Source organism: Sitodiplosis mosellana, unplaced genomic scaffold, assembly GCF_009176505.1.
Source record: "Sitodiplosis mosellana isolate CC-2019 unplaced genomic scaffold, AAFC_SMos_1.0 Smas_scaffold_1, whole genome shotgun sequence".
In the NCBI taxonomy this organism is placed as follows: domain Eukaryota; kingdom Metazoa; phylum Arthropoda; class Insecta; order Diptera; family Cecidomyiidae; genus Sitodiplosis; species Sitodiplosis mosellana.
In genome coordinates this window covers 17,962,310-17,981,868 of record NW_022595244.1, presented here as the reverse complement: position 1 = coordinate 17,981,868, position 19,559 = coordinate 17,962,310, and the positions used below count along the sequence as shown (strand labels likewise).

Sequence of the window (19,559 nt, the reverse complement as noted above, 5' to 3'; positions counted from 1 at the left end):
AAAAAATACCATTAACTTAATTTCATAACTCAATTCAGCGCTTGAATGCACATCACAACGACATATGTGCGACTCTCTGCCAAAGTAATTTTATTAAATCAAAACTCCAATCTGTTCAACGACTCGCATAATAGATTGCTCCGTGTTCAATTCGAACAAGAACACTTCCAATGCTCACCTCTCATGAACATACTATATAATCGAATTTACCGCAATTTTAATCGAAAAATACATGTATTGGATGTGCCGAGCTCTCAAGTCAGTTTTTTATGTTGCATGAAGGACCATTGCTTGCGGAACTACATTAATGAATGGACATTCTAAGGAGACGTCATAAATAAGGCTCAAAGTTCAATGCAAACCTTTTCTGGAATTATTATCAATTTTCAAACCCGAAATTTTTCAACCGAAAAAAAAGCTTTTCCAAAAATCTAATTGCCATTTAATTTGGCAAAAATATATTCTGTAACTGATTATAATCAGCTTTTCGCGTGCAAGGCCAATTCTGTTTCTTGGTCGAGTTCATAACTGCTAATAACTAACTGCACATTCATGCACACTAATATGCTAATTAAAATTCTTGCCGAAATTAAAATTATATTTGCATAATAATTCATTAAAACTTATATGGTTTGTGCATTTATTTATATCACATTTAATTAAAAAATACCATAGGTAAATTATTAAATTTAATTTGGTGTGTTTTTTTTTTCTTTTTCTCTGCTTGCAGCTCGTCGGCAACGGAATTAATATCGCGGCGTGGTGTATTTTCACGTCGTCATTATGGCTCAACGGATCAGGTAATAATTGACGTAAATTCAAAATTAGACTTTTACAGGAAAAAAAACGCAATTTCTTCTATCCATTTACCGGATACGGATAGCATATACGCTCATCTAAATCATGGAAAATAACGGCGAAAGAAAATGAATGAACCTCATTCGCGTGGAAGCCAATTGGCAACTTTTATGATGAAATTCAATGTGTAATATTCTTTTTTTTGCAATCGACTAAGTTTGCCATGGCTGAAGAGAGTGGAAATAAACGTATTAGTGGAATAAAGTTATTTTATTTTCAAGTTTTTTTTCCACTCCCCAAATATATACAGAACAAACAACACTGCATCACCTGCAGTGCGATGTATACAAGTTTTATATGGAATTTGCCAGCCATCACACGAGTGCGGAAAATTTTCGGCATATTTCAACCATTTTTCATATGTTTCGGAAATAAATGAATGTGGATTATTACAATGTGAAATGGAAACGGTGGTGTATCCAAACAGAATATGATATCGATTTCAAGCTGAAAAATGTGGAAAATGCTACCAATCAAACATTTCGCTCATTTCGGTGTGTTTTGTCAGAGTTTGTTATTTCAGTTCGGAAAGGCTAATGCCTGATAAAATTTTCGCTGTTAACATTCATGACACATGTGTGTGTATATGTTTGTATGTGAAAATGAGTGCTGCGCAAAATGTGGATTTAAGTTGTTCCCCAACTTTTTGATTGTTTGACTTTATTCGCCTTCACCTAGCAAACAACGAAAACTAAAGAAGATCACAGCAAACACACACACACACAATACCCAAACATTTCGCAATTACGCGCTTTATAATAAGCAGCTCATAAATGGTACACTTACAAGATCAAGATACAGAAGAAATAATGTTGAGAAGTAAACTTTGTACAAGCACACACAGAAACACACACACACATCCAACCAACTTAGTGAAAATATTTCGCCAATTCAGGCACACATATATCGCCATCCAATGAGATATAAGAACGTAAATATCACATTTACATGGATTCCACGTAAGGAATTGGTAGTGATTTTTTTTCTCGAGGCTTCTGTGGGATTGCGGGAGTGGTTTGACTTTGAAAGAAACACTAAACATAGCTTGACACAAAACTCTAATCTTTTGATGTGTGTAGCCGATTAAATGGATTTTTGATGTTCGCCTATAGACGCACGAGAAAAATTTTATTGCTATCCAGGATTAAAATTTATATACTTGAAAATGCGCAAATCACAAGAGAACATACCAACAAATTTAACACAGTTGAGCTCTACTCGTGTTTTTATCGAGATTCCATGAATTCCGTGTACAAAATGAATTTCTGCCCATGAGCAAATCATTTCTAAGCTAATGCTTTGACGCCTTAATTGCAAAACTCAAAGTTTCAGCTTGCCGAAATTGCAAACTCGAAGAGTGTAAATTGAATCAAGTGTGTGTGTTTTTTTTCTCTCTCTCTCGATGTCTTAGAACGAAAACAAACAGCCAAAGTTGTGAATTTAACAAATTGAAGTGATTTAACTTTGGACACTTTTGAGAAAATGCTTGAAATACAAACAATTTTAATTTATCTTTGTATTTCGTGACAGAAAGGTTCATTTTTGGCAGATGTTACAACACAACTACATTAGTATCAATCGAAAGTGTTTGCATTCTTCATTCGGTTTTCATTTACGCGGTTTCCATCCGTTGCCATTCGCCATTTGCCAAATGGTTTTGTTTCAGAAAAGGATACACCATGATCAAATGAGTTTATTGATTTTCCAAAGAGAGAAGATGGTGAGAGAAAAAAAATCGTATAGCAGCAACGCCTTTTGTGTTGTGTCGAATTGACCGGACGAAATACAAGTAACATGAGCGCATGCAAATTGCCAGTTTAGCGTCTAAACAAGTGATAAGATACACATACCGAAAGAGAAAAAATACACAATGAAATCTATCAGGAAAATTTGTTTCATATTAATTTTTTTTTCCCTAGTGGCTATGTGCACAGCAAGTACGAGTTTGCTCTCCCCTCCGTTAGTGCGACGTACATGAAAGCTGGATCATCTCCTCGCCAAAATTACCAAATGATGAATAGTGCAGAGCTCTCATGTGGATAAAACACGCCATTTGTGCTTCGCAAACATAAAAGAACAATGTTCGGGCGGAATATTTTGAATGAGGAAAAAAACCGAAACAGCAAAATTTTGCTTAAATTGCACAGTAAATTTGTTTGAGAGTTTTTGAGAGTTTTTGAGATTCTTTTGTAATAAAAACGAGAAGAAAAAAACTGAGTGCTCTTCACTTAACCGGAACTGAATTTTGGGGCTAATGGTGTAGATAATCACTTATGTTGTACTTGTTTTTGTTGAATAGAACAAGTCGACAACTTTTTTTTATGGAGTCACTTGAATGTTTCAATGGAGGCCACTTAAAATCCAACTGTGACTGACTATATTTAGAGCTCCATCAGTGTCCACAAATATCGTTAGCCAATTATTTTATAATCGAACGCTTTTGTGCGTCGTCTATTCAACTCACTTTATTTCTCTTTCGCTCTCGCTCCCGCTCTCTTTCCGAATGTTTATTGGCCATTGAACATTGTTGTTTTCTTTCTGTGCGCTCAGCTTCTTTTCACTTTCACGGAACCATCCAGTTTAACGGATCACAATGATGCTAAATGGAAGAACTGTGTCCGGGCAATTAATTTGATGTTATGGTGGTTCAGTCTAATCCATACGTTTCAACAGCTGGATATTCACCGCTGATGCTGATGATTATAATAACAGCTATGATAAACCAAAACGGCATTGTATTCTGTTATTTGACGAACATTACGAAAGCCGTGTATGTGTCTATACTTGTATGCGGTAGATGTATAACGGGGTGAAATTCATCGTCACAGTGTGATGAGCACAAACAAATACACACATCATAATAATCGTAAATATGTGCCCGAATGATTGAGGCCATTACTTGCTTGGAATGGTTGTGCTTTGGAAAAGGTTACGACCTTTTTGCTCTGGTGGAAACGTTGTGTCGCTTCACTCATAAATGGTCGTGAAAATATTTAATACATGCAATTATGTCACTCCGAAAGGCCGAGAATGTCGTAAAAATGGTCATTCCAGCAAACCTGCAGCGAACAAGCCATAAATTGGCTTTAAAATACGGAAATTTCCTTCCATATGGGAGATTTTAAACTGTCGATTGCTATTGGATCCCACTAATGTCATGAAACTGAAAACTATGACCATTTGGACCATGCCGTAGAAAAGTTCACATAAAATGTTACTCATCAATTTGTTTTTTTCTTCCTTTTAGCTGCCCCAAACTGATCTGGACGCCCTTGACCCGAACTGTCGACGTTTTCGTTTGGAGAATGGTGAATCTTTGGCCGAAATAGATGAGGTGAGAAAGTTTTTTAAGTCTTGGGTTGCGCTGTGAAACAGGCTAAATGGAAAAATCGAAATAGGTTGTATTTCCGCTCCACATTTTGTGAAATTACTTTTTTTATGTATCCCCATTTCAACAAGAAAAAAGCGAATCGTTTATATTTTGCCAGCTGTAAAGTGAAAAATTGCAAGACAACGAAAAATAACGTCAACTAATGGCTGCACTACAGCATTTGCAATTATCCATTACTCATCATGTCATTTTGTGGAAGAAAGAAAACTGAATCGACGGTGGGAAAATGCTTGACATTGGTGCCATTGAAATGATCTCAATCACTGTTTTCAAGTTAAAACGGAAGACTCGCTTAAATGCAAGCATTTGCAAAAATTGTTGATACGATTTCAACAACTGTTCAATGATAGTCAAGTGGCAGGAAATCCTTTGCACATTGCACAGGCTCCAATTCAAAGCTGAGGGAGTAAACAAACGTAGTAGGAAATTGTGTGAATGCACGACATTATTATGCGATTTATTGGTGTCAATATGAAAATTTAGGCGTTTATTATGCAAATTTCGTGCTAACTACCCACCACACTCACATTGAAACAGGTATTAGAGCCATAGAAAATCAAAAAAAAACCAAAGACAAAATAGTTTTTATGTTCATATACTCCAAAATGAACTACCATTCCCTCTTCAACTGTTGTGACTGTGACGAATAATTTATTCATGAAATTGATTTTGGCCCATGAATATTCTATGCTTTCACTTTTTTGTGCTGGAATCCTTGTGCTCGTAGAAATGAGTGCTGCCCATAGGGGAAAAAACTCATACGAAAGTGTATATAAAACACTGTGATAAGCATCTTTTGTGTTCAGCGCAGAGGATATATCATTGGGAATAGATGTGCACTTTAGGACAGCTACACGGCCAAAAATGATAAAAAGTCGAAGTGTAAAATGCCTCTAGGAACATCCAAACTCAAATAAACGATTCAAATATCAAGGTATATACTCTGTGCTACGGTACAATATACATGATATGTTATTTAATTGTTGCTCGCACATCCAAATCCCAACTCGAAAAAGTATACCAAGCATTTTATTGTAGGGCTTTTCTCTTGAGAAAATGATTTTGAATTGCCTCCGCTAAGCCGTTGTCATTGAAAGATTTTCCAGAGCTTCTGAGAACAACTTGATGCGCACTCGTTATGGATGGAATAAATTAAATCACTCATCTTCATCGATATCGCGATTGTCAATAATTTTCAGGGCCTATAGAGAAAAAAAATCGAATAATTGAATTCTCATAAAACGAAAGAAAACCAATCAAGTTTGAAAAATTACTCCTCACAAGCGCAACGCATATTTTTCTCGTTTTTTTTTTTAAGCGACCTTTTATACTGAGTCATCGAAGCAATATAAAAATCAATGACAATATTTACCATCGAATGTGATGAAAAGCAATAAAAACCAAAGCATCGGCTAATAAACTTAAAATATTATCAAGGCGAACGTGCGTTGACAATACTAGACCCATAATGTGGTTAATAACATAATGGCCGTTCAAGAGAAATGACAGAGAAGTCGGAGAGAGAAATAGAGGGCGTGAAAGAGGACTTACGAGAGCATAAACAGCATTTAAAGCGACACATTGATCAATTCAAATGAAAAAAATGGAAAATTCAATTTATGTCAACACGAGCCAACTACCATAACAATAACTGCAACACAAATTCATAAATCGATATGAGCGCCACCACATTGGAAGCATTTTAATTTTATGGACGAGATACACTGTCGTTCATTTCCATATTTTAATATGAATATCTCATGGGGCGGCTATTCCAAGCCAAATGAGATTCATCTGATTTTTGTTCTTTTTACTTTGGAAATAGAACGTATGAAATTCATTGCCACGACATCACATCAAAAGTGACGACAATCTAGTTATTTGTATAAATGGTCATTTCACACAGGGCTTAATGTCATAATTGAATGCTCGACCATCAAATTCTGTATGCAAATTATGTTTAAAAAGGAAAACAATTTCACGGCAAAAATAAAAACGCGACGCTTGAACATCGACAGAATTTGAGAATATTTCATGGGCGGAAATTAAATTGAAAAAGATACTAGTACAAATCAGGTCACAACCACAATCATATACGAATATGAGGTGGTCGCACGGCAGTCATACTCAATAAAGCAACTGAAGATATCCCAGTGAGATGATTCCGCTTTGTTGCAGTTGCTTCGAAGTGACCAACAATTTTGATGAGAAAGACATCATTTCCATACATTTCACAATGACTTCCTATGTTGACTGCGCAGCAAGCAATAATATTATTTTTTTAACACAAAAAAGACAAAATTCAACTTAAATTTACCTATTGTGCTATTATATTGTGAAAACATTATTTTTTCATTTTCCAATTCACATTCTCATAAGGTAGTCTTATTAGATAGCCAAAAGTATTTTCCGCTACTAATTTCAACGTTACGGCCAATGATGGCTTAGATTTATTTTGCTGTATCCAAATTTGAAAACAAAATCACCAACATTCAGTTTGAGCACGCATTATGACCTATCGAAAAGATACTTGAAAAGAAAAATCTCCCTCATTGATCGATGTTGTAATCATTTCGAGTGGAAACTTTCCATGTACAAGGAAAACATCGAACCCAACCCTCCACAAGGAAGTAATTTGGCATGCATTAAAAACTATACATCTCTCTCTTTTTTGGAAATGAATAAATAGGTTTTCGGGTCACCAAGTACACCGATTTTGGAGAATCCAGAACATCAAACAAGATGGTACTTCAAATATTTTCTTGGAAAGTGTAAGTAGCAACAAAACAACACTTCAAAAAAGCCCATTTGAAAAGATGCTAAAATATAGAACTGTATTAATAGTGCACATGGAAATGTTATGGTGAAATGTGTGTTCATTTTTAAATGAATGTCCGAGAATGAAAACGCAACTTCTATTCACAACACATATAAGTGAAACAAAAATAAAAAAATTTATTGAAATGAAACAACACAATCGAATTTTTTCAAAAATCTTTTTTGTTGTTACACTTTGAAAAAATTCGATTGTGTTGTTTCATTTCAATAAATTTTTTTATTTTTGTTTCACTTATATGTGTTGTGAATAGAAGTTGCGTTTTCATTCTCGGACAATCAAATTAAAACGAAAAAGCTGTTTTTGAACGTATGAAAATGTTCATTCAGTTACATTTTCATTGCTTCAAAAATAACTTTTTCATTTTAATTTAAAAAAAAAAACAATTCAATCGTAACATACTTTTTGTGTCAAACTTTCAAATAAAAAACGTTAAAAAAAATTCTTTTTTTTTCATGGATTCAATTGATTAGACATGTTTTCCGTTTTTTTCTTGGCTGAATGTAGTGCACCAAAATTATGTGGGCATAGACAGCGAGAAGAACCCATATTTTTTATCAATTGTTTCGCACGAATCTGGAAATAAGTCTACACCGCTATACCGAGCCATGTTGTTCCGAAAACAGGTGAGTGTTTTTTTTTCTCAAACATTTGTAGTTGAGACTGTTATACTTTCTATACGAGCATACGGCCGTATGTTTGGTTGAAAACAAAAAAATAATGATATACTATTATAATGCGGCATGAAGTGAAATGTTGAATAATTTGCTCTTGAACAAACTTTGTGGGTGTGCTGCGAGACGGTGACATGCGTCACTTTGTGGATGAAACCCGTTTGTCTTTTCATTTGTTTACTTCATAGCCGAATGAATAATAATGATTGAATAAAATATTGATACAAATAATTTGGAAGTCCTCATTAGATATTAAGCGTGTTCATTATATTTTTTCGTGTCATTTTACAAAAAATAGAAAAAAATGTCATGTATGCTTTTCAAAGTTCGTGTACCGTATTTCATTATCGTCAATTGACGCACATGATTTGAGAATTTCAGATGTAGAAAGTGATTCACTTGTGAATCGCTTGTATTTTGTGTGCGAAGGGCTGTAACAGTGATTTTATCGGCACATGAGCACCATCTCTACTGATTGCCATTATTGCAATGTAAATGTATACAATGTCTACTTCTTCTTCTTCATATTCTCAACATCAATTACATAAGACTTATGGTAACTCTCCGTAATCATTAGAGGTGGCGCTACTTATGCACATCAAATGACTTTTGCATTAGCTCTTATGTACTGTGCGTGCCTTTTGTTTGTGTGACGGCGAATGTGGTCCAAAACCGATTCGGAAAAGAAACTTTCAGGCAGTTTTGCTTAATCAAGCGTCCGATGCCCACGTTTATCTGTCAGAATTCTTCTTCTATTGTTGCTATTTTTAGCAGCGGAAAGAATAACATAGAGAATAATCATAAACTTTCATAGATTTTTAAGTTATTTGCATCACAAATAGAACTTTAATATAAAAAAAGAAGTGAAGTCAGTTCTGAATGAGAGCTGACATGTGTCAAAAACAGATTCAAAATTATGATGAACACCTGTTTCCATTCAAAATAGCTGTCATATCTGTGATTACAACACATTTTAATGTACATCGTTCAACTGCATCTCGGCGGAATCGACCCGTTTTACTTCTTTTTCTCTGTCATTCGTACTTTCGCATTCGCAGCCGATGGCTCGATGTGTAAATTCAAACTAGGGCAAAGCAAAACGAAATTAAAGCGTTTTCACTTGACAATGCAAATCCGTTGGTAATTGGGCCATTTGAAGGCATAGTTGAATGTAAACGAAGCGCAAAATGTGTCTAGTGATAAGAAGATTGGAAATGGTAGTATTCTTTCAGAAATACCTTTCCATGTTATTCATTTTCACATACCGAGAATTAAGAAGGTAAAAAAAAGAAAGGATAATTCCATTCAATTCGATTAGAAGCGTACACTCACATCAAACATCCCGAATAAATTGGTCGACTGATACAAAAACGGAAACCGTTTGAATACAAATGTTCGAAGTAAATGATCTCAATTTGAACGAATTATATTATCTGTGGGAAAATGTGGGATTATAATATTTCAAGTTTGTATGAGAGCGTGAGAGCGTGAGAACGTGAGAAAGAGAGAGAGAGAGAGAGAGAGAAACGTGAGTTTGAAATGTAATGCATGATAATTTCGCTGTTGTCAACCGTCACAATTTCCATAAAATATGCGAATGAATTCATCTTTGTTCATCCATTACTACAACGAATCATTCATAAATCGGTTTGTGACATGTTGTCAATGAAAATAACCTAATTTGTATTCGTTTCGTAGAAAATCCGAAAAATGTTTTTGTGCCATTCGAAGTTCGGCATATACCCAAACCCATGATGAATGAAAGTGAAAATCGACATACACACACATACTATATACGGAAAAATTCAAAATATCAACACTGAATTAAGCACATGAAAATCAAATGCGCCCGATGAAGGGATGTTAAAGGTTTTCATCACAAATTTTTGAGCGCACGTGTTAGCAAATTGACATTTAAAATTGAAATTTTCACCTTGGACGGGATTTGAAGAGTTTGAGGTATGGTTTTTTTTTTAAATTTCCTTTTCGCTATTTATCAGAGCGAATAATTTTGCCAAATAGAAACCGAAATGGAAATGGAAATCAAAATACCAGCCCAGTTTTTGCGGGAAATAGAAATGGAGATGTTTTTTCCTCACATTGATTGATCTCAGGTTTTTCCTTGCTCAATGCCAATGTTTTGAAATGTTTATGCAGCAGTTGAGAGCATACTTTTACAATTTCAAGAGACGCTTTTGTTTTCATTCTCAATTGATGAAAATGAGTGCCAAAATCACACAGACAAAATAAATGGAAGTGGTTCGGATTCATTGAAATGTTAATTAGGAAAACTCCCCCAGGCACCTAGCTATCTATCAAACGGTTGATTATTCCATGAGGATCTAATTTGCTACGACCACACACGCACACACATGAGCACGATCACCACATATGTAATCTAAGTATGTTGCACCAGTTCATGCTATACATGCATTCCGTATAACGTCATTGCTATCGTAATCCGGCTGGTTATGGCATACACTATTTTTGCTCCTAATGTTTCTTACGGATAATGGGTAGAATGGATAGCAGAGAAAGCAATTTATGCATGTCTTAACTGCCCGTAACAAGGACTCCATTCCAAGTATCACATTGACGACGACATTAAATTGAATTTAAATGTGGAAGTGCTTCACAATAGAAACTCACCCACGTCAATTAACTCATTCACGTCTGTGGAAAATGTATGCAGTGAATTGAATATGAAAATAATAAATCCGTAGAAAAAAGAAAGAACAATTTACATTCTAGTTAACGCTCAACCGCCTTTTCGAAATTTTATTTCATTCCTCGCAAATGGATTTTGGTATGCGTCAAGAGAACGCAATAACCGTAAGGTCGTTGCACGGATATCACATGCAAAAATAAAATTTCCGATTCGAGAAAAAGAGGAAATCCAGCATTTCCCTTGAGTTCACGTTTCTTCGCTTGTTTATCTTGATCAAAAACATTATTCTGTCAAAACAAACCGCAACACCAGCCATTTTCGGCCATCAATTTATACAATTGGAATGGTTTGGCGTTTTTGTTCTATATTGTCAGTGTTACTCGGTGGTAACGCCACGAAAACTTCCAAAAAAAAAAATATTGAGTGAAAGTGAAATTGCCTGGAGCAGCACGAATACGTGAAAAGAGCTCGTTTCGCATCGATTCATAAGAGTGGAAACGAAAAAAGAAAACATACTTATCGGCTGACATTCAAAGTACATTGAAAATGCCATTATAAACAGTTAACAAAGTGGAAAGTGAAAAGTGTTTTATTGCATTGATTATTCGAAATACGTGCTTCAAATATTATCTTGTCTGCCAACCTGGGCTACAGGTTCTTTTGTAAACAAAAACCGCACACCATTGATTCGCTTTGGGATTTTCGAAAACGGCAGCGAGAATTGGCTTGTAGACTGAGCTTTTGTACTACACCGGTGACTACACCATAAATGTATACAAATTTCCGAGACAATCGCTTTGAATGGATTGATGGACGTTAGAAAAAGACGTGTTTAGTGGTAAAAAGAGGATGCCATTGATGTTAAATTCTAATAATAATAAAATCTAGACCTTTTTTCCCACTGATGGACAAACATTATTTCATTCAAACTTATGCGAGCTTCTGTTCAGTGTGATATTATTGGATATTCTTCTTTCACTTCAATAAATTCAATTGTTTATTCGATTTTAAAATTCCCGGCGCAGAAATAACATTTCGAGACTTTTTGCATTCGTAGCTCAAAAAAAAAAAAAAAAAAACCAGTCGACACTGGTTTGTACTCGCGCATTTTGCCTCATCGTTTGCGATTCAGCATAAAATAAATCTACGTCATGAAAGAAATATAATAATTCAGCTTGAGGCTGATGGTTCGTTATGCGAGCATTACATACACTACACATGCATAATTCAATGGGCATAAGTCGAAAAATGTCTTGATAAAGTTATTTTTCGCCGATGCATATACCAACCCAAGGGGAGAAAAAGTTCAAACAGTTTGTTACATTAAATTCGACACGAGTTCTTCCTATCGTTCTGCCCAACTAATAACAACGTTTGTTTGACGAAACTTTTTTTCCGGTTGTTTATTTGTTTGTTTATTTTTTGCAGGGAGCTCAAAAGATATCGCTCACTCTTCATCCAAATCAAAAGCCCACCGTCAAACAAATGCTATCGCATTTCTCGTCGATGGATGCTACCAAAACACCAAAAGAGATCTTTTCGCCGGACATACAGAAAGATTTATTGCTACTGGAGGAGCAAGAGGGATCAGTCAACTTTAAATTTGGTGTGGTCTATATGAAAGCGGGCCAAAAGTGTGATGACGAGATGCTGAGTAACGGTACGTTCGCTAATTTTTGACTCAATTATTGCCTGAAGCGTTTCTCAAGTGGTGGATCCTTTTATATAATGAACAACTGAACTGAAGCCATCAATTTACGTTCGTCTCTCTGTCGCGGGCATGCGAATAAAGACATTGACGGATTGTGTTGTGTGCACGGTTCACTTTTTGTTTCATTGCGCTTTTTCAAACACCGACTACATCGTGAAATGGCTACAAGCCATCCTGCAATCTTCATCAGGATTAATTAAAAGGAATTTGCTCAATCACTGTAACGCAAAATTGGATTTAAATAATTGAGAAAAAAAAAATGGAAAATCTCTCGGCATCATTTAATTATTTATATTTTGTGCGGTAAATGCCGGCATTCGATCATCTTATATATTTACAGCAAACTGTGCCAGTTCCAACGTCAACAGCTCATTATTTGCGTTTCAGACACTTATCGTCATCGCGACCGTTGACAAAATAATCGCAGCTTATCTTCCACCTTCTTCTACATCGTTTCAATTCATTTAAAATACATTGTGTGAAAGTGGAGCTTGTTTGGGCCATACACAACACAACGATTGTGATAAAATGATTTATGATAATTTATAAATGATGACGTGTCTGCGCGCAAAACGTTTTGCCCGTGTAGTCGCACTACCACAAAAACTCACAGTTATAAAAAAACACATATTTATAATTAATGGATGATCATCTTATCCGTTTTATCAACGATGTATTTACCAAGAGCTTAACAACAACAACAAAAAGAATTCCCAAGTTTTGGACATGCGAAAAGTAACCGTTTATTGCAACTCGGTTGAAATCGAAAAAAAAAATTATTATAAATCTAACACATATTTTTTTCTTCTCGTCCACATTTTGCTCGCAATTTGTTGCGACCATACGCATACACCATCATCATTCATCCGGCCTCAATATTTCATCGGATGTGCATGTCTTCATTTTCATCTTTCGTCTTATTACTCCTACGGTGGTTGAACATTTCCTGCGACTGGAAACATTGAATGCTGGTTACAAATGACGCTTTGTTTTCCGGTCGGATTCTGACTGCGTGTGTACGGGCCTGTCACTATGCATCATCGCGCCGACATAACAACATGTGTACCAAATCACATATACACGACACGCACGTAGAATTCGGAAGCGAAAGTTTTGAAGAATTCTTGAGCATATTAGGAGAGAAAATTCGATTGAGAGGATGGGAACGCTTTCGTGGTGGCTTAGATGTGAAAGGTAAGATAATTCCTTTTTTTTCTGCTCTTCTATTTTCATCGGAAATTGGCTTCGACTTCTTCATTTTTAAATAAAATTGTAACATTTTTTGTTGGTATTCTTGCTTTTCCATATCTTGGCCCATTTTCAACGCATACAGGATGTTACTTTCATCTTTTAATATTTTTTATATTGCACAGCAATTAAGTAACACGTTTATCATTGTTCCGAAGTTTTTTTCTTCTGCAAAGCCTATATTCTTTGTCATATTGTAACTGTTGTTAATAATATCCATTGTTATTCATTTTTCAGGCGATATGACAGGAAAATATTCAATTTATACGCTGTACGAAGGCCACGAAATCATGTTTCATTGCTCAACGCTACTACCATTTTCCCGAGATAATCGACAGCAGGTGTGTGTGTGTTTGCGTTTTTTTTGGTACATTATCAATATATATATATACAATATTCCTTTGCTGGTTTGGTAAACCATTTTTCCTACAATATTTTTTGCGGTATAATTTCAGAATTAATTCAATGTTTTTTTATAATATCGAACCAAGGCCAATTTGAATGTAAAAGAAAAACATTACTTTTTGAATGGAAATGCTATTCTTTCTTCTGGATCAAAATTTACATACAAAACACATTATGAAAACATTTTTTTTTCGGCGTTCGGTGTTTGATTATTATTGTTTGGAGCTGATTGAGACAGCCAAAAGCGAATCTTCTTTTCAAAACATTTGCACCATGTTCTTTTCACTTGAAATGATAATCTGTTTCAATCTAATTTCGCAACATATAAATTGATATGCAAATTACGGGGTCGTATGTCGCATGATGTAAAATCAATATCACCCTGAGCTGAATATTAAATCCCCGAATAAGCACAACGAATAAAAATGAAGAAGAAGAAGATAAGCAAGAACAAATTTGCCATGCATTTGATTTCTGGATCGCATTATATTCTCTATAACATTCAGAACACCGAAACACATGCATTCAGAAAGGTAAAGTTAAATGCGCGAGAGAAATAAGAAAAAAAAGGTGCACAGAAATATTACTCCATTTGATTCGATACAAATGACTTTATTCCCAGAACAGCAGAACCAGCACATATCTCTCTCTTTATAAACTAATTTGAAATGCTTTTGCAGACGCTTTTTGTACCCAAGCGCAATTCAGCCAACCATGTTTTATATGTTCTTTTTGACATTTTAATTATATACCTTTTTCTACAATTTTATGCATTTTGAATGAACGAATGAATGTATAAGTTCATCTCTTTTATATCCACTTTCTCCAATTTGTTTTTTCTTTCTTTTGCAGGTCGAGAGAAAACGTCACATTGGCAATGACATTGTGAACATTATTTTTATAGATGGTGATGACAGCTGCGACTTCTCACCAAATTGCATCAAAAGCCAATTTACACGTATCCTTTTCAATTGATTCCATTGTCTGTGCTCTTTGTTTCAGATGCGGCGTCATGATGGGTTGTTTATTCTTTATTGAAATGAATGTTTTTTGTTCTGTCTTAACTGCGTTCTGATCCAACTTGAATTAATTACATTGGGATTTCTCCTCCTGTCTTTTTCTCCAATTTGATTGACGGCACGTTTCTGTTCTGTCGAATTCCTTTAATTTAATTCAAACATGTTTATGTTAAAAGTTCATTTAATCAAAACATTTTTCCCCTTACTTTGTTCCACATCAATTTCCAATTAAAGCGATGCTCTTCCGACGCTTGGCAACATTTCATTTAACCGTTTTGGAAGAAGAAAGACACAAAGGAATGGGAAGGACATCTTCGTTGTTTTTGTCACTTGAAAAATACCTACGTCAGTTTGATATGAATCAAATTTTGTAGCCGAAAATGTTCTTTACCTGAGCATTCTTTTACATATATTTTGCTTCGTTGCCATGCAATAAAAGTATAATTGAATTTTTTTCGTTCGTGAACGCAAGGAAAAAAGTCAATGTGAAAGCAAAGAAAATCACTGAATTAAGCTATAAAACTAGAGACGAGTATCCTGTTGTCACATTTCGTCTCATTTTGTTCCGATGTGACTTTTTTTTTGGTGTGTCTAAACGTTTCCTTCTGCTGCCACCACATTGAAGGTAGATCCAATTTTTTGTAACCGAAAAAAGAAGAAAAAAAAGATGAAAACCTATTACTTTAAGCTACATCTGACGATGCTAACAGACCGTTTTGATGGCTTTCTTATAACAACAACAATGCAGCTAAAAGCGACAGAAAAACCAATTTCGTTTTTGAATGAACATAATTAAAATTTGCTTGTGCGTATACGAATTCCGTATATTTATGAAACAGCCAATGGGTCGTAACACACACACACACACATCCCAGAATCCCAGATGAATTTACGTTCACTTTGTATCTAAATAGAGAAAAAAAATCAAGTGTTTACTTACAGTTTTCTTTTTCTTTTTGGAGCAACCGAAGATAACCCAAGAAATATAACATAAATTCTGTGTGCAAAAAAAATACAATTTTCCTTAATCGAGTCGATATGCAATAGATATTTTTGCGGTGGTTATGAAGCAGAATGGTATCTATCGGTTGTCGGTGTTTTGTGATGAAAGCGTGCCTGCCTTCGGACCAACACTACCAAATCCACCAGATTTTCAGGTAAAAATACAACTTTTTTTGCACATATTAAAACCGAAAATAGACACACTATTAGCCGTGTCGGCTCAGAAGTTTATTCGAATGGAAACGCATCAAAATCCAACGAGATCCAAGTTTAAGCCATCTTAAATAACATGCGATACATGTTATGTGCACTTGTTATGTGTGAATTATATATAACTATATCGCCGTGTATTTTTTTTTTCTTGTTTTTCTCCACATGCTTTCGTCAGGATGTTGCTGCATTTAGAGAATTCCTACTCGTAAAGTTAATCAATGGAGAAAAGGCGACCTTTCAAACACCCACGTTCAGCCGGAAACGTGAACGCACGCTAGAAATGTTAATCAAAGACTTGTACGAAGAATATGCACACGATACAAAGACGGTAAGTTGACTCACTTCATTTTAATTACCATCGGCAATCGATTGATATTCGGGCATCGCATTCATGGCATTTATTTTTCTTCGAACACTGCAAATCCAATATAGAATATGTTGAATCGACGTGCGTTTTCAGAGGTGTTGTATGACGCCCCACGTACATCCAAATTGAAGGAGGATGCCCGGCAAGTGGAATTCGTTCGCATTGGACAAGCATTAAAATTGGAAGCCATTGTTCGCGGTGATGCACCGACCAGTTTGGCTTCGACTGGACCGGGTTCGGTGTTCAAACGAAGCCCATGGGAACCACAATGTTTTTATGCAGCTTTTCCATACCGTGGAAATATGATTGGCGATTCAATTGGCCATGACACCTTGGTGTTGGCTTGTGATGAAGGGACATTTCTTATTCGTGAAGACCAAAGCTATCAAACGATTTTTGATAAATCGTTTTGTGTGCGGCAAATGAGCGTTGTTGAGGACCATGGTATCGTATTGATTCGGGGCGGAAGTGCAACTAATAAAGATGGCCATCGCATTCATGTGTTTCGCATCAGAGAATTTAAAGAGGAAACAATAAAAATTAGATCTCGGATAGATGTAAAAGATCGGCGTGTGGAAAAAACCCGAGGATGTCATCTGTATGCTATTTCAAAGGGAGGCGACGGTCACTTGAGAATGGTCGTTGCGATTGGTAGAAAGATGTTGACTTTTCAGTGGAAATACACAGCCGCTTGGACGAGCTGGTGTTCATCGAGTAATGATATGGAAACGGCAGACGGTTTCTTATACCAGAAAGTAAGTACATACATCGTAGGCAATAAGAGGAACTTAGCTAACATCAATGGTTTTGTGTTTCATTCCAATTCAATGCAGTGACACTTTGACTGAATGAAAAACTAATTGAAATCATTTGTTTTCTACTTGAAGGAAATCACACTACATGATTGTCCTAGTATAATAACAATTTTGGATACACCAACTTCGGCTAGTACGGGACTTCTTATGTGTGTTGGCTACAAGTGAGTGTTGTAACATTTGGTGCGTATATTAAAAAAGTTTCTTAACTCGATTCGTGTTGTTCGGTTTGCAGACATCATTTTGAAGTTGTGTGTGAGCAAACGGGTCAGTGTACTCGCCTTCACGATATAGAATCATCCAAACGGTCACAATCCCAATTGGTTACTGCTGTCGACTTGTGCGATGGACACGAAACGGAGCTTCTGCTCTGTTACAACCGTAAGTCATGATTAATTTCCGAAGTTTGACCATACACACTCATACACACTCACTCATTTGATATTTGATGTGCACATTTGTTATTCTATTTCCAGACACTTGTCATTTTCAGAAGATCTCCGATGAGAACAAAACCAACGAATTTGATTTTCATTGGAACACATCGCCAACGTCAATTGTTTGCGCTTTTCCCTACATAATCGCATTCACGCCCGATTCAATCGAGATTCGATTGCTGGTGAATGGCAGTCTTGTCCATACGGCTACAATGCCGGAACTACAACTCATTTCGAGCAAGCGTGACATTTACTTTGCGACCACAGCTCCGATTTTTTTCGCTCCAAAGGATTTTCGCATTGGTTGCTTGGAAAATGAGCAAATTCAAGAGTCTACCGCAAGCCGACGTCCTAGTCGAATCAATGAATTCTCCAATGAACGCATCCTTGAGATTCGACATAAAATTGATAAAATCGAAGCACAACAGCGATTTGAATGCACCGAGAAATGTATGCAATCACCATCCAAACTGATTGCACAGCCAGTGGATAAATTCGAACCGACAATGCACATCAATAGTGACGATAATTTCAGTAAATTTTTGCCGTTGCCACGAAACGATCAATCACCATGCATCCAACGGGCTCGATCTCTGCAGAAACCAAAGGAGAAAAACTTGGCCGACGAATCAAAACGATTGATATCGAAAAGTAATTCGTGTGGTGAATCATGTACGGCAAATAATAAATCGGACCTATCACTTTCTACAAAGAATAGTTGCGAACCATCGGTTCCGCCAAACTCACCCAAAGTCAACTCCTCTTCGCACAGTCCGAATTCTCCGACAAAAATTCGTCTATTGAAATCTCCAAACAATAATAAATTAATTCAATTTGCCACGTCGAATGCTGAACCGTGTCAGACAGCTGAGAAGCCAAAGCCTTTGCGTATTTTCCGCATACCATTATTCAATTTGACAGGTACGCATTCGCATTACCATATTCACAATTCGACACCGAAAGTTTCGGTTAAAATACCACCGAGGAAAATTGAAGAAGATGGATTTGAATCACTTGACAGTGAACATGTTGATGAAGCTGGTGCCGCTGCCGTGACCACGGCCACCAATGGTGTGGCCACGGAAGAGGTAGAGCCTTGTGATATGAGAAAACTTCGAAGTAATCTACAAAAACTCTCCACAAATTGCACGAATTTATCGTTATTTTCATCAATTTAATTAGCACGGAGAGGCTTCTAGCGATCAATTTGATTTGAGCACGTCATTGATTGAAAAAAATATGAATTGACGAAATTTACACACAACAAAAGAATATCATGAGTATTTTTTTATACGAATGCAGAACAGACAGGAGCAAAAAAAAAAACACTTTTTTATTACATTGTAATTGGCGATTCGGATTGAAGCGGGTCATATGAATTGGGATTAAACTAATCCAAAATGTTTCTATTTATAAACAACACAATTTTGTACATATACATTGATTGATATAACAAGAATAACAAAAAAAAAACAATACTAATTTCGAAGGAAACCTACAAATGGTGATTTTAAAATGGTGAAACATTGCAAATGAAAAACCAAACAATCAGAAGTTATCATATTTATCTATATGTTATTATGTCACACAGCATTTCAAACAACCAAATGAAGAAAAAAAAACAATTTTATGTAGCAGTTAGTCTAGAGCTCCGACTATTGATATGTTAAGCTCTCACCCATTACTGTACTAATACAAAAGTAAAAGATTGATTTAAATTGACGTTAATATCTAGGAGAGAATTTAATCTATATATATTCGATTATAAGTGACATAAGTCAAAATCAAAATGTATCGCTTAAGCATTGTATGTGATGATAATGATGATGATGATGGCGTTTGAATTAATGTTTCAAAATAATTAAGTGTTTGTTGTAAATAAAATGTTTCAAAGTGTCCACAAACGATTTTGGCT

The 19,559-nt window shown here is 35.7% G+C and overlaps 1 protein-coding gene across 4 annotated transcripts in view; it reads left to right on the top strand.

Moving 5' to 3' along the window:
* The window catches only part of LOC129564936 (GTPase-activating Rap/Ran-GAP domain-like protein 3), a 75,789-nt gene extending 56,241 nt beyond the window's left edge, over positions 1-19,548 (top strand). For all 4 annotated transcript variants that reach the window (XM_055439198.1, XM_055439213.1, XM_055439190.1 and 1 more), the window contains 14 exons: positions 731-800; positions 4,106-4,192; positions 6,939-7,020; positions 7,593-7,711; positions 11,856-12,087; positions 13,234-13,332; positions 13,624-13,727; positions 14,644-14,749; positions 15,858-15,967; positions 16,201-16,353; positions 16,458-17,147; positions 17,280-17,371; positions 17,443-17,588; positions 17,684-19,548. In XM_055439198.1, coding sequence (XP_055295173.1) covers positions 731-800; positions 4,106-4,192; positions 6,939-7,020; positions 7,593-7,711; positions 11,856-12,087; positions 13,234-13,332; positions 13,624-13,727; positions 14,644-14,749; positions 15,858-15,967; positions 16,201-16,353; positions 16,458-17,147; positions 17,280-17,371; positions 17,443-17,588; positions 17,684-18,822 — 3,229 coding nt within the window. In that variant the 3' untranslated portion in view covers positions 18,823-19,548. The remainder of the gene's footprint in view (positions 1-730; positions 801-4,105; positions 4,193-6,938; positions 7,021-7,592; positions 7,712-11,855; positions 12,088-13,233; positions 13,333-13,623; positions 13,728-14,643; positions 14,750-15,857; positions 15,968-16,200; positions 16,354-16,457; positions 17,148-17,279; positions 17,372-17,442; positions 17,589-17,683) is intronic.
* Positions 19,549-19,559: the final 11 nt, after the last annotated feature.